General features: G+C 41.2%; 1 protein-coding gene across 1 annotated transcript in view; it reads right to left on the reverse strand.

Annotated features, from left to right (window-relative positions):
* Nucleotides 1–15,747, reverse strand: part of GABRB3 (gamma-aminobutyric acid type A receptor subunit beta3) — a gene marked incomplete at both ends in the record, with an annotated part of 216,387 nt that overhangs the window by 67,661 nt on the left and 132,979 nt on the right. Inside the window, 2 exon segments of the mRNA XM_080809191.1 lie at nucleotides 1,075–1,116; nucleotides 1,118–1,198. Coding sequence (XP_080665317.1) covers nucleotides 1,075–1,116; nucleotides 1,118–1,198 — 123 coding nt within the window.

Consider the following 15,747-nt stretch of genomic DNA (forward strand, 5'->3'; position numbering starts at 1 on the left):
TTCACTCAGTTGTCCACCCCTAAATCCTTGCCAGGGAAGGCAACTGGGAGTCCATGTAGAGGAACCATCCTTGGCCTCCTAGGTTAGCTCAGCCATGTCTCCAGGGGGGCAGGCTCTGTGCTGTTCTATATCTAGTCACAGACTGCCTGAGTGTATGTATGTGTGTCTATGTGGACCTGGACCCGGGACACCAGTTGAGACCACCTGGGCTTCTGCCTTACCAGGTTCGTCTGTATCTGACATGGTTATCCATACAAGGAAGCCTCCCCTCTCTGGTTTATACTGTGACAGATTCCAGTGGACACTACAGCCCTGGGATATGGGATTCAGTGGAGAGAGGTTAGGCAGTGAGGAGGAAAACCCAAGTGTTTCCTCATCCAGAATTCTCTAGTCCACTAGGATCTAGAATTCTCTAAGATATAACGTATAAATGTGGATTAATTAATTATAGTTGGTTTCAACTATCGTAACTCATCAAAATCACTAGGTAAGTTTGAAAGTCTTGAATTCCTCTCTCGCCGTTTTATAAAAGGCATATGACAAACTTAGGATCAGCATGAAGAAATACTGAAGTAAGAACTATATTCAGAACAGTCTTTCTTTAAAAGAATCTTACAAGCAAAATCATTCAATGAGAAAGCCGTTATTCCTTAAGGCTTTTTTGGGGAGATCATGACCTCTGATAAGCTACTGAAGTCATGGACTTTCTCCCCTCTCTAACTCTGTGCATGCCTGTGCGTGCAGATGTTTGTGTATCAAATCAATCAGCATACTAATAAGTCCATGGAGGTGCATCCCTACCTGCTTCATATTGCTTTTACAAGGTGAGAACAAATACTAGTGATTGAAGTTCTTCAAGTTTTTAGTAATTTCTTTAGAATTTGCGTAATTTTTGTCATTGAAAAAATGTGACATAGTTGTCAGGTTTTACCCCAGATTACAAAAATCCATTTCATGCAAAGGTCAGAAGCCAGAGTTCCGGGGTAAGACACCACCCCAGCCCAAGGTCCCAGGGTTTGGAGCCAGTGGGCTGAAATACAGTGGGTGGGGCAGAAAGAGGAGACAGACTGGAACTGCTAGGAAAGGACTGTTGGCAGTCTTAGCCCCAGTAGCTGGGGGTTAGGGAACAGGCATTCTTGAATATGAGCCATTCATCTCCCAAGCATTTATACATAGGTGGCAGTCCTTTCAAAATCTCCTAAGAATGTAGAAACAAAGGCAGTAACAACAAAAATAACAAAATAAAACCTCAGCCTATCTTTTGGGCATTCAAGCAGCTCACATAAATTGCGATAAGAGATAAACAACAAACTTTCTTTCTGCTGGTGGAACTCTCTCCACATTTATCACATTAAAATAACAAGAATACATATTTGAAAGTGGAGATACTGCTCATTATTCTGCAATTAAGAAACTGAAGAGATTTCCTCAGCGCAGGAAATGAAGACAAAATTTACTAACCCTGAGAAAGAAATGCAATCTCTAAACCACATTTAAATATCTAGCTACAGCTGTGAAAGCCACAGGACACCTGCATTTGCATCTGGTTCAGCAAGTTTGTGCTACAAAACCTCCCAGGTAAGTTGTTCTCAGGTTAAGGAAAATTGTTGTGAAAAGTATACATAAGACCTAGGTCACAGAGACTCCCTTTGTAGGCATTTCTGCAACTACAATTAAGCTGGGGGAATCTTGGCACTTAACAAAATTTATTTAGAAATTTCGAATCCATTCTTTTTAACCATCTAAAAAGGAGTATCCAATGTGACATCCAACCTCTTCTCCAACAACAGACTTCATTGGTGCTTAGGTTTCCATTCATTGAATCCATATGGTGATTTTTTTCTAAGAAAGCACGACCTACCTCTTTCTGCTACCCTCTCTTTCTCCCCCATCCCCTTTCAAGCACTCCCTGAGTATCTCCATAGATGAGGGACCATGCAGAGTGCTAGGGACCCAGAGATAAGGAAGACGGAATTTGTAACTTTAAGTAGTTCACTATCTAGGAGGTAAACATAAAACTGAACCAAAGAAAAAAATGAAAGTGATTAAGAGAAGGAGATTTAGAATCAAATATGCCCAAGTTTCGAGTTAGCTTCCTTCCTGTTGACTGGGCAAATGTCGGTGAACCATTTCACTGTTCTAAGCCCACTTATCCTATCTGGGAAGATAGCCTGCCACACTTTTAAGGGCTTAGCATGGTGGAGGCACCCATTAGGAATCAAGGAATGCACAATAATGCAAAAGAAGTGTATATTTAAGGGATATCTACTAAGTCTGGGCTGGGAAGGAAGGAGGCTGGTGTGCAAATGAGCAGGTAGGTCGCGGAAATGTCCTGGTCTTCTTATAATTGTTAAACCCGCCCAAAGTTTCATGGTTTGTATTTTTTATTCATCCACCTAAATGTTAAATGTATTCAAAGGATGAACCAGTCACCTCTGTATGAAGTATAAAAGGGCTGATGAAAATAATTACAAGTTCCTCAGTTCTCCAAAGCCACCCGAAAAACTAGCATAGGATATACATTACTTTGAATATATGTTTTTCTTTTTCACATATAAATAGATATCATAGATATTTTTCTGGAGTCCATTAAATGGAAAATGATTATACCGATACACATTCAAAGGATCAAAAAAAAAAAAAGTAGTATCAGAAGAAATTGAGAATTCAACATAAGCCAATGAGAATGAGGGAAATGTAAGACAGATGCCCACAGCTAAATAAGTCTCTGGCAGGGGCTGATGTGCAGGGAGTGGTAGGGCACGATGCTTCTGACACACTGGATAGGCTTCCTTGCTCTGGACCTTACCTGAGAAAGTCACCTAATCACTCTGAGTCTCAGAAATCTCTTGAGGAAAAAAGAAACTAAAAATGGTCATTTAAAAAAGTGCTCTAGCAATTAGTTGAGCTAACAACGCTTAACACAGTGCTTGACTCATACTAGGCATTTGGAAAATTCTGCATTGTCTTCCCTCAACCTAGAGCAGTGCCAGGCAGCCCTGAAAGAAGCCTCCCAGCACTGGATAAAAAATGCTCCTTTTTCACAGTTGGACCCCTAGTGCATTGTTCTATGCCAAGTACATGCCCAAACAGCAAAGCAAAATGGGCTTTATTATTTACATACTATTGGATATTGGATATTATTATTGGATATATTGGATATTATTATTTGGATATTATTTGGAGGTTCAGCTGAAAAAGACTCAGCCTGATACTTTGCTGTAGAATTTTCAACAGCACTGAAGTAGGCTTCACACTTTGCATTTAAAATCCTAAATGCGTCTTTTACTTAATATCCAAATGTAACAGATACAAGCTTGTTCCTTGAAATGTATCAGGTCACTAGATTTTTATCAACCATTTTTATTCTGCTGTAAAACGTTTTGAAGTTACAGATTAATATTAAACACAGATTTGTAAAAATAACTATAGCACTAATAACAAAAACTAGAACTAGCCATCCTGCCAGCCTGACCTGCTATGATGACCGGACCTTCAAATGCTCTGGACTCACTTCCTACCCAGTCCTCCCCATTTTAAATTGGGAAAAACCCTACTTTACGGTCAATTGACCCCTCTATATAAAGAACATTTTTATTAAGTGTCTAGTTCATGGCCCCCTTTAACTGTAAACTGGTGGCTTGTATAGCCCCCCCCCCTTTTTTTTTAAAGTGCCCAAATTGGGCACCAGGAAGCCAGGAGAGAGAAGTATCCCTGCTTTTCTTTCCCATTCCCAGATTCCTCCATCAGTATCTGTGACCGTTGTACTTCTCTGAGATTTGCATGGGTAGATCCAGCTGCCTTTTGAGCCTTTCCATCAGGATGCCCCACAGGCAACCCAAGCTCAATATGTCCAAAATTAATTCATTATCTTTCTATGCCAAATCTGTTCTCCACTCTGTACCACCATTTTGTACCCACTCATTTTCAACCAAACCAAAGCCAGAGGCTGTACACCAACTTCTTTCTTTCTCATCTTACATTCCACATGTGTTCAGTCACTGGGCTCTGTTGATCCTATTGTCTAAATGCCTTCCATATCTAGAACTGGCCCATGAGTCAGCAACAGTACAGAGTGTTGGGAGTGTTTCACTGACAGCTCCATGAATAGAGATAAGCTCCTGGACTCTCAAATTGCATCCCAGAACACTTACCCACGTCTAGAGCAGGCTGAGTCCAACACCAGACCTCAGGTATATAATGGGTTAAATACAAGAATATACAAGATGATCAGATGTCTCACACTCTGTATAAGAACAGATGTTTCAACTCAGCACAAACACCATATGAATGAAATTTTGGAATGTGCTTGTAAACTGGAGAGTCATTGCATATTCTCCTTTATTCTAAAAAAGTATTTATCTGAATAATACTCGCTAAAGACACCAGACTGTTCAGTAACTTATGTATATATTAATATATATGTAATATATATGATTATATATAATATATGCAATATGGATCTTTATTTTCTAGCAGCTATCTTTAATTAATAGGCTTCTAAAAGGGGACGGGATGTCTCTTAAATATGTCATTCATCCAAAGATGCTCCAAGAACCGGCTGTGAGAAACAGCCATATTGCTTGTGCAAGGAACCCTCAACACCTCTATATTTGAGGGATATTCGAACAACTGGTCGAATGTCACACTTGGAGACTTGTGAGTGACTTGCCTACATTCTGACTGTGTGGCATTTAACAAGCCTCCGTGCTTTTCCCTTCCTCAGGCATGGCTCCTGCAGATGGCCATGAAGTTAAAGATTTTACGTCTTTAAATAGTGACATCTTTTGGGTAACATGGATTCTAGAGTTCAAACTATTAGATTTGTTGAACTGAATATCACTTAAAAATCATTTCTCTTTGAATCCCTTCAAGAGAGCAAACAAGGAAAAAATACGCTTCAACAGAAAGAAAGATATTTATTATAATATAAAGGATGAATATTCCCATTTTATTTATTTTTATTTTTTAAAAACTTTTTTTTTAAAGATTTTATTTATTTATTTGAGAGAGAGACAGTGAGGAGAGAGAGCATGAGAGGTGAGAAGGTCAGAGGGAGAAGCAGACTCCCCATGGAGCTGGGAGCCCGATGCGGGACTTGATCCTGGGACTCCGGGATCGTGACCCGAGCTGGACAGTTGCTTAACCAACTGATCCACCCAGGTGCCCTGAATATTCCCATTTTAATGAAGAACCCCATCATGTACTTAAACTGTGAGAATTCAATGCCCTTTGCTTTTGTATATGTGCCTCTATGGCAGGATTTAACAATGGATTTCTTCTCCTCAGAGACAAATCATGTGGATTAGTGATGCCACACATTTTAAAGTACTTTCAGTTTCTAAGAAGATGTGCTATTTTTAGACAGCAAGCTCATTCATTTCTGAGATCATGTCTATTTCTGGGTTTTACCCAAAACCGGTTAGGCTATTGCTATTAGATAAATCACAATATTAACAATATTATACTTTATATAACTGAGAAAATATTGGCTTGATCATCATTATTTTTCTGAATTTCAGCAGAAAAATTTGGGTGGACATCGCTACATGGAATTACATAAAACAGTTCTATCCTCCGGGACACTGTAATCAAACCTTAGGTAGCCAGAAAGAAACGGCAATGCCGATTTTCACACACTCAGTCAATCACAAGTTTCCAAGGAAGGAGAAACACAAATGCTAACTTTTAGATAGGAGAGGAATGATTATTTACTCCTGCTTTTTATTTTTTAATTTTTTTAAAAGATTTTATTTATTTATTTGGCAGACAGAGATCACAAGTAGGCAGAGAGGCAGCCACAGAGAGAGAGGAGGGAGCAGGCTCCCTGCTGAGCAGAGAGCCCGACGCAGCTCAATCCCAGGACCCTGGGACCATGACCTGAGCCAAAGGCAGAGGCTTTAACCCACTGAGTCACCCAGGTGTCCCAATTTACTCCTCCTTTTTAAACAAAGGACCCGTACTCTCATTTTGTGCTGGACCCCACAATTATATTGCTGGCCCTAGATGAGAGTAGTCAACTGTCCTTTGTCTCACCCACAAGATTGATGCATTTTTTTCACCATCCATGAAACTGTTGGTGAAATCCCAGACCAATCATTGGCCCCGACACAGCAATACCCTCTTTGTTGTTCCTCAAACAATTCAGACATTCTCCTACCTTAGGCCCTTTGTATTCTGGAACTCTCTTTCCCCAAATAACCTTCCTCGCCTTAGTCTGACTTCCTCACCTACGTCTTTACTCAGATTCACCTTTTGAACAAGTGCCTGACAATGGAAAGTTCCTGTTCCTGACAATGGCAACCTTTCTCCCCTATCCTCTTCTATCCTATTAACCCTGTTCATATTCTATATATGTATCGTATATGTATTTTATGTTTTTAAATTATGTTTATGTCCTTTCTCCCATGCTAGAATGTAGGCTGCATGAGTTCAGGAAGTTTGTTTTGCTCACTGATGTATTCTGAGCACAGTGCTGAGACAGTGCCTTGCACATGATAGAGGTTTCATAAACATTTGCTGAGCAAGTGAGCAGAACCTTATGGGATCTATGTGGCCAGCGCGTCCCTCCATAAAAGTTCTGCATGTGCTTTCACCTGTTGTTCTACATTGGTTGATGACCTTGGATCACGTCCAGTGAAAATTTCTCTGCAGTTTGAATTCAATCCCCATATCCAGATTAATATGGGCATGTGATACAAATTCTCAGGGAAGATGTCTTTCATGTCACCAAAAGCCCAGGTGAAACAGACACATGTTTTTATCATCTCCCTTCGATGGAATTCCCTTTGGGGAATATCTTTCTACAATACCCTTCTAATGAGTGTGCGGGCCTTGGGTGCGCCAGCTCTATGAAGACTCAATTTTAACCCTCTGCATTATAGAGTTCCTTAGTCTCTTATTTCTGTCTCATCATTAACAGCAAGCCAACGGGTCACATGGGGCAAGCAACCCCAGGCCTTCCAGTCTTCATGTACAGCTTACAACACTTTGATCCTCAGTTTTCTCTCAAAATCTGTCCTTTTTTGTGGATCCTGGAACTTTCTCTTATTTTCCTGTAAATCAGGTGATACATCTCAGTCATGTTTATTATGATTTGTTCACCATTTCTAATGATTTTATACTGAAAGTTCTTTACATTTTCTAGTCAACCAAATTGCAGAACACAGAGTTTTTATCCCCTCGTCCATTCACCTGAGACTGGCTTCCAATCTCCAGCCTGGTCACAGCAAGGTTACCCAAGGACCTCCAAAGGGCCCTTCTTGTCCTCATTTGACTCAATAGATATAGGGAACTTGAGCATGGCTGACAGCTCACTTTCCCGGAGACGCTCCCTCTTCTGGCTTTCCTACTCCATCTGTGGTTCATCTCAGGGCTCCTGTGCTTCCGCCTCCCATCTCTCTCTCTCTCTCTCTCTTTTCATTATTATGTTCAGTTAGCCAGCATACAGTACATCGTTAGTTTCTGATGCAGTGTTCAATGATTCATTAGTGGCGTATAACTCCCAGTGCTCACCACCACATGTTCCCTCCTTAATATCCATCACCTGGTTACCCCATCCCCCAACCCCCTCCCTTCTGTAACCTTCAGTTTGGTTCCCAGAGTCCAGAGTCTCTCATGGTTTGTCTCCCGCTCTGATTTATTCCCATTCAGTTTTCCCTCCATTCCCCTGTAGTCCTCTGCACTATTTCTTATGTTCTACATTTGAGTAAAACCATATGATCATAGTCTTTCTCTGCTTGACTTATTTCACTCAGCATAATTCCCTGCATTCCATCCATGTCAATGCAAATGGTGGGTGTATCCATCCTTTCTGAGGGCTGAGTAATATTCCATTGTATAGGGAAACAAACGCAAAAATGAACTTTGGGGCTTCATCAAGATAAAAAGCTTCTGCACAGCAAAGGGAACAGTGAACAAAACTAAGAGGCAATCCACGGAATAGAAGATTTTTGCAAATGACATTACAAATAAAGGGCTAGTAGCCAGGATCTATAAAGAACTTCTCAAACTCACATCCAAAAAAACAAATAATCCAGTACAAAAAAGGGAAGAAGAAATGAATAGATACTTCCCAATAGAAGACATACAAATGGCTAACAGGCACATAAAAAAAAAAAAAATGGTTCAACATCACTAGCCATCAGGGAGATTCAAATCAAAACTACAATGAGATTCCACCTTACACCAGTTCGAATGGCCAAAATTAACAAGACAGTAAACAAGTGTTGGAGAGGATGTGGAGAAAGGGGGACCCTCTTACACTGTTGGTGGGAACGCAAGCTGGTAAACAGTATAGAGGTTCCCAACTATATCTCAATGTTTGGCTGCCTCAGGCTGTCCCTGCTCCTTTCCCCCTTTCTTCCCCTCTTCCATGGTGATCTCATCCATCCCTAAGATGTTAACAAAATGTTTAGCTAATGACATCCTGTTTTTATCTGCAAGCCAGGTATTACTTTGAGCACTGATTCTTTTCCAATTGCTCTTTTCCAGCTCTATTTGGAGGCGTCTTTAATCATCGTCTCCTTTTCTCTTTCCTTATTCCTGGTCCAACTCCAGGGCCCAACCTAACTGACTTGGGTCAGAATTGTACGAGGTAACAACCAGCACTGGTATTTTTTAAAAGTTCTATTTGTGATTCTTGTTTTTGCATGTAATTAGTCTTTATTCCATGAATTCACATTCGATTCACTATTTTGACTTAAAGTTAGACAGAATCCTTTCACTTCATTAAAATTAGTAAACTCAACTTCCTAACATCAACAGTCTATATTTAGAAAGCATGCACGTGTGTACTGAAACTCAGGCATATGGAGGCTCCTGCCATGCGCTGCCATGGAGAGGAGTCCGTGCTGTGTGCATTGCAAGAACACAATCTTCCCACTTGTTTCTGAGATTCTAGTGGTTGCCAATGTGTCCTGCTGGAAACCGCTTCGAGCGGTCTCAACAAAAACCATCAACTCTGTCAAGCAGCTAGCATGACAACGTGAAGACATGGGTTAGGGCTCTAGGATTACAGGTTTCTGACTGTGCTTCAGCACAGGTATCTGAGGACTGCCTTAGAGCATGGATGTCCTGCCTCGTTCCAGGTCCTGATGCTATAAATAACTACGGCCATCAACCCAACTCGCACTGCTATCGTCAATTGTCACACTGACGAGCTGTTTGGTAAAGGAAGAAGAGAAATGAATATTTCAGAATATTTATTCAGTGCATGTTAACTTTGCTTGCTGTTTATATCATTTCATAAAGGATCTTTTTATATCATACAGTGTATTCTTATAGTGTGTTTACACAGAAATCTGGCATTCTCATGATACTCAGACACTCTTGCATATTCAATTTCTTTAAGCTATTGCATGCTGGTGGTGCTTATTTTAATTCTTCTAATATCTGCTTCTGGTAAATGTAAACAGATGTTTCTAATTATTCCCTTTCAATACTTAGGCCTTCACATCATGCATGCACAGGGAAGATTTAGGATTCATGAAGAGAAGGTGAAATGGTGGTGCCAACAGGAGTCGTGAAAGGCTGATTCTGATTGTTAAAATGTCCATGTTTTGCTTAGAAATTGGTAAATAAACAAGAACTATTTAATTATTCAAAAGGAAGAGGACTGTTTCAAGAAACCAAGTGTACTCCCTCAGCTGGCAATTGTGGTCCTGGTAAACTTCAACGTAATATCCGACACTATTCCTATGCATATGAGTTCACAGGAGTCATCAGGCAGAGCTGTGGACCCGTCAAGAGGGTTCGAGCCACGGACAACGAACTTTCACACAGCATCCAGACGGGGATTTAAAGTAGCTAAAGGTCTGCGTTCACCAGGGTGTTGGTTAGAACGTCAACTATCAAGTTAATTGTACATTTTCCTGATTTTGTGAGTAATGTTGGATATTAAAATACAGGTTTTCCATATGTGACGTACCTCATGCTGGATAACAGCTGACTATTGTTAGTACGAGAACAATAATTCCGAGTGTCCTTCATGTTTCTCGTTCCCTTGCAGGCCGTCTCAGGGTTCACGATGCTAGGATTTAGTCACTGTGCCACTGATTATACAGCTTGTAGACACATTTTTTCCCCCTTCCCATGAGTTTGGAATTGTGCATGCCAGACTCAGTTGTAACACAACCAAAGTTGTCAATTAATTAACTGCCGTGTTAATTAGAATGAGAGGTTATAATTTATAACCAGCAATATAATTAACAGCTGGTAATTTAATCAGTCATGATTCACTTGCTTTACATTCACCTTTAAAACCGTGAAACTGTGGGCACTTAAAATGTATAGGGTGTGATGTCAAAAATGCTACAATCCTTTTTGTTGTCTCCTGCTATGCTCTGACTGAAAATGTAACTCCATATCCTAAAAAAGCCATTTGTGCAAGGTTAAATGAAACAGTACTGTGCGTGATAGACATCTGTAAAAGACCTTAGACTTCCTTCCAGCGTTTATGGCTGTTAGCAAATTTACTTTTATGAATGACAACCTGTGACGATCTGATTGCCTTCCAGTGCAGGACATGAGCCAGAGAAATAATGTGTGAACCTGGCCACTGTATCGGATGACTTCCCAGAGCTGAAGCAAATGCTGAAGTTCTGCAGAACAGGCTTGACAGAGCTGCTCCAACAACCTTAGTTCTCACGGATGCCCTCCCTCTGGGACAGGCCAGATGACAGTGAGAGAGTAAAGAAGGTGGGTAGGGGATTGACCGTCATAGCTGAGGTTCCAAGTTTAGCTGAGGGACAGGACACCAGAATACAGGGTCAGCTGTCCTGGGGAATACAAACTCATGGTCAGAATTAAGGTTCTCAGAATTACACTTTGCCCCTCAACTGTCCATGACTAAACCCCTGGGCCTGAGAAGGAGATCACATCTGCTCTGGTCAGTTTCATTAGCACATGTGAGTCACACTGGATGGGTCAAGGGGTGGATGGAGATTTCCCAGTCACACCAGTCTACCAGTTCATGGCTGGGCCAGTGACAGGTGCAACTGAGTTTCCCTGACTGACAGAGAAGAGCTGACAGCAAAATGCAAACGCAGCTGCAGAGTGCCCTGCCATAGTGAAGTAACATAAGAATAAAGAACAGGGCTGGGGCGCCTGGGTGGCTCAGTCAGTAAAGCATCCACCTTCAGCTCAGGTCACGATCCCAGGGTCCTGGGATCGAGCCCCGTGTCAGGTTCTCTGCTCAGTGGGGAGCCTGCTTCTCCTTCTTCCTCTGCTGCTCCTCCTGCATGTGCTCTCGGTCGGTCTTGCTCTCTCTCTCTAATAAATAAATAAAAGCTTAAAAAAAGAATAAAGAGGAGCGCCTGGGTGGCTCAGGGGGTTAAAGCTTCTGCTTTTGGCTCAGGTCATGATCCCAGGGTCCTGGGATCGAGCCCCGCGTAGGACTCTCTGCTCAGCAGGGAGCCTGCTTCCTCCTCTCTCTCTGCCTGCCTCTCTGCCTACTTGTGATCTCTGTCTGTCAAATAAATAAATAAAATCTTAAAAAAAAAGAATAAAGAACAAGGAATACACACACATGCATGCACCCCCCCCACACACACAGGTAATATGTATGTGTATAAATGTAAATATAAATACACAAATATACATTCCAAACTCATGGGAAGGAAAATGTATCTCTAAGCTGTGATTACTAGCTAAACAAAAAAATGTATCGGCGGCACAGTGGCTGGATCCTAGCTGTGCAGTTGAGAGAGCAGAGAAAGCTTGCAAAGCCATCAGAAACAGAAAGAACACCGTGAATTACTGTTCTCACTCTAAAAATAGTTCGGCTATCTACCTATCTGCATACACGTATCTGCATACATATGTACACACACACGCACACACACGTGCGCGCGCACACACCGAAGCAGTACTAGAGAGCTGCACAAGGATGTAACTGTTAAATACTGTGGGGTTATTGTGAAAAAGATTTTCAGTTAGTTAATGGCCAGGCACTAATTAAATCAATTCATTTATTGATGAATGTAGTCATTCAGTCTTGTAATCATTCATTCATTCATTCATCACTTTTTATTCATTTATTTACTACATTTGCCTAACCAAGCTTATAAGAGGAATACTTGTTAGGAATTCAGTCCACAAGACACGTGACACTCTTATTTAGATCCGCTGTTCAAGCCCAGTCTTTTCTCATATCCAAAACATTTAAAGGCTCATCTTTTCCTTACTTCCTTATCCCCACCTCCCACTCCCCAGCCTGGCCAGTGCCTTCATCATCATCCCTAGGCAGTACAGTGTCTCACTACCCCCTGCCTCTGCCTAGCTTCCCTTGGCCACTTGTTGAAAGGGTCTCCCCTCCTTGTCGGTCAGCCCCACCTCACTCTGTTTGCATCTGAGGCAGCACAGAGGAACATGTCCTCTCCTGTGTGCTCTGGTCCCGGCCAGGCCCTGCAGCTCTGGGCCTTCATGCCCTACTTTCCCTCAGTCTGTGTTTCCAGGACTCCGACAGGTGGATCCTGCCAGGGGGACCTGCTCTGCACTTGCAAATAAACCTGATCCCGGGCTCATCATTGCTTGAGCCAAAAACCCGGTCTTCTTAAGCAATGAAGTGTTCTCCCTGCCCAGCACATGAACTATAAACTCTGGCTGTTCGACACTAGCTTTGTGGTTGATTTCCCAAACGCACTGGTCTAGCCTCTGTATCACTCTGCTCCTCGCCACGGCTAGCCCTCTTTGTATTTTCACCATATTACAAGCTTTCCTACCCCATCCCATCTTTCTGCAAGGAACACTCGCGATACGTCTACTATGGAGACTTCTTGGACTCTCCTCCACTGTGGACTCGGTTCCTCACCTAAAATAAGGAGGCTGTCCCTGATGACTACCAAGATTACTAAAATTTCATAATTCTCTAAAACATCACAGAACATATATAAGAGTTCACCAAGTAATTTCTATCTACTTGTTCACAAACACCCCCATGCACCCATTTTGGGTTACAGAAGATAATCGATATGTAATTGCTAAAATACGACCACAGAGTTGTGGGTGCTAGAAAACAGAAAAGCAAACAATGCAAGGGGACAAGGAGCAATCAGAGATGGATGACCCATTTGGAGCACATTCACTAAGTAACTTTAAATCCTCAAGGACAGAGTCACTTATTAGAGCAAACTGAAAATAGCAGCTGTGGGCATCACCCAAAATGCCGTTTTCAGCTGTGGGGAGGAACAATTTTCTTCCTGTGCTGTCTTCAGACTCCCTCACAGTACACTGAGGTCAATGCCATTAACATCTGCATTCCCTCTGAGCATGGGAACATGACAGAACCAATATACAATCAAAACACATTTTCTGGGTTTAAGGACGGCGTGTGTGTGTGTGTGTGTGTGTGTGTGTGTGTGTATGTATGTAGAGATTCACTCCACAGGTTTTTACTGGGATTAGCCGTATGGGGGACCTCAATCTAAACTCCAAGGTACAAATCTTTCACTCTGTTGTTACATTTTCATGTATTTATCCAATAAACATTATTGATGACCACATGTATGTCATTTTTTTTCAAAAATTTTATTTATGCATTTGACCAACAGAGATCACAAGTAGGCAGAGAGGCAGGCAGAGAGAGAGGAAAGGAAGCAGGATCCCTGCTGGGCAGAGAGCCCGATGCGGGGCTCGATCCCAGGACCCTGGGATCATGACCTGAGGCGAAGGCAGAGGCTTTAACCCACTGAGCCACCCAGGCACCCCCCATATGTATGTCATTACTGACATACAAGAGAGGAAATTCAAAGGCAAATAAGACATTGTCAGTGTTCAATATGAGTAGTGTCATTATAATAAAGGGAAATTTGGGCACAGACACCACACAAGAACAGCTGTGAACATGAAGGCAGAAATTGGGGTGATGTCTCTATAGCCCAGGGAACCCAAAGATGGCCACTAAATACCACAAGCTAGGAGAAGGGTCTAGAACAGATTCTCCCTCACAGCCCTCAGAAGGAACCAACCCTGATGACACCTTAATCTTGAACTTCTAGATTCCAGAACTGTGAGAAAATAAATTTTTGTTGTTTAATCCACCTGTTATGTGGTACTTTGTAATGGCAGCCCTAGCAACTAACATACTACCACAATCCGTGAAGGGTGTAGTGATGGCAATAGAAGGTCATGAGTGCTGTGAGAATAGCTATTATAAAAAATAATAATAATAATAAGAGCTAAGGAATGCTGCAGAGGATGTGGAGAAAAGGGAATCCTGGTGGCTTTGTTACTGGGAATGTAAATTGGTGCAGCCATTATTGAAAATGAAAGGAAGTTCCTCAAAAAATTAAAAAAAAATAGGGTGGCTCAGTCTCTGAGGGTCTGCCTTTGACTCAGGTCATTATCCCACGGTCCTGGGATGGAGCCCCACGTCAGGCTCTTGGCTCAGCAGGAAGCCTGCTTCTCCCTCCCTCACTCCCCCTGCTTGTGTTCTCTCTCTCGTTGTCTCTCTCTGTGTCAGATAAATAAATAAACTCTTTAAAAAATTAAAAAATAGAACCATATGACCCAGCAATCCTACTTCTGAAAATATATCCAAAAAAGATGACATCACTATCTCAAAGAGATATGTGCACCTCTAAGTTCATTGTAACATTATTTACAATAGCCGAGACATGTAAACAACTTAAGAGTCCATCAGATCAATGGATAAAGAAAATGTGATACACACACACACACACACACACACACACACAAAGGAATACTACAATACAGTGGAATATATGGAGAGATATATCTCTATGTATTCAATGCAGCATTACTCGGCCATAAAAAAGAAAGAAATGTTGCCATTTGGGGCAACATGGATGAACTCTGAGAGGATCATGCCAAGTGAAGTAAGTCAAGACAGAGAAAGACAACCACTGTATGATCCACTTATATATGGAATCTAGAAAAGCTGAGTTCACAGAGAGTAGATTGGTGGTGGGATTGGTGGGTATGGGAAAATGGGGAGATGCTGGGTAAAGGATATAAATTTCCAGTTATAAGATAGATAAGTTCAGGAGATCTAAAGTATAGCATGGTGTTTATAATTAATAGTTGATAATACTGTATTATATACTTGAAAGTTACTGTGAGAGCGGAGCTTTAATGTTCTCACCATAACAACAATAACAACAAAATGGTAACGATCTGAGGTGAAGGATGTGTGGTAAACATTTCCCAATATACACATTCATCGAGTCATCACATTGTTCAACTTAAACTTATACAATGTTGTATTAGGAAAAAAGGAAAAAATTCCCTGTATTTAAAAAAAAAATTAAATAAATAAAATGTCTGCTCCCCTGGAAAAGAAAGGTGTGAACATGTTCGGAAGAAATTTTGGCAATGAGATGCCAGTGTCCTCATGATAGTGTGTACGCGGTGAGGAAAGGAAGCACTAGGCGGGAGGAAGGCCAATAAAGAGAGTAATTCTATCTCATCTGCATGGGATGGAGTCTCAGCAAGAATTCTTATCTATAGATTTGTGGTAAAGTCAGAAAATGGAAAAGAGAAAATTAAAAACACTTCTAATATCTCCAATCAAAAGTCACCTTTCTTTCTGTTCTGATGCATACACTTTCAGTTCTTCTGGTCTGGTATTTGTGTGTGTGTGCGTGTGTGTGTGTGTATACAGAGAGATAACTACTTATTAACAGAAATTAGGCCATCTTTATTATGCCTGCTATTATATATTTATATTCTATATTATGTTTATAATATGTTATAGATATTGTTTATAATATATAATTATATATAATA

The sequence above is a fragment of the Martes martes genome (assembly GCF_963455335.1).
Source record: "Martes martes genome assembly, chromosome: 7".
Taxonomy (NCBI): Eukaryota; Metazoa; Chordata; class Mammalia; order Carnivora; family Mustelidae; genus Martes; species Martes martes.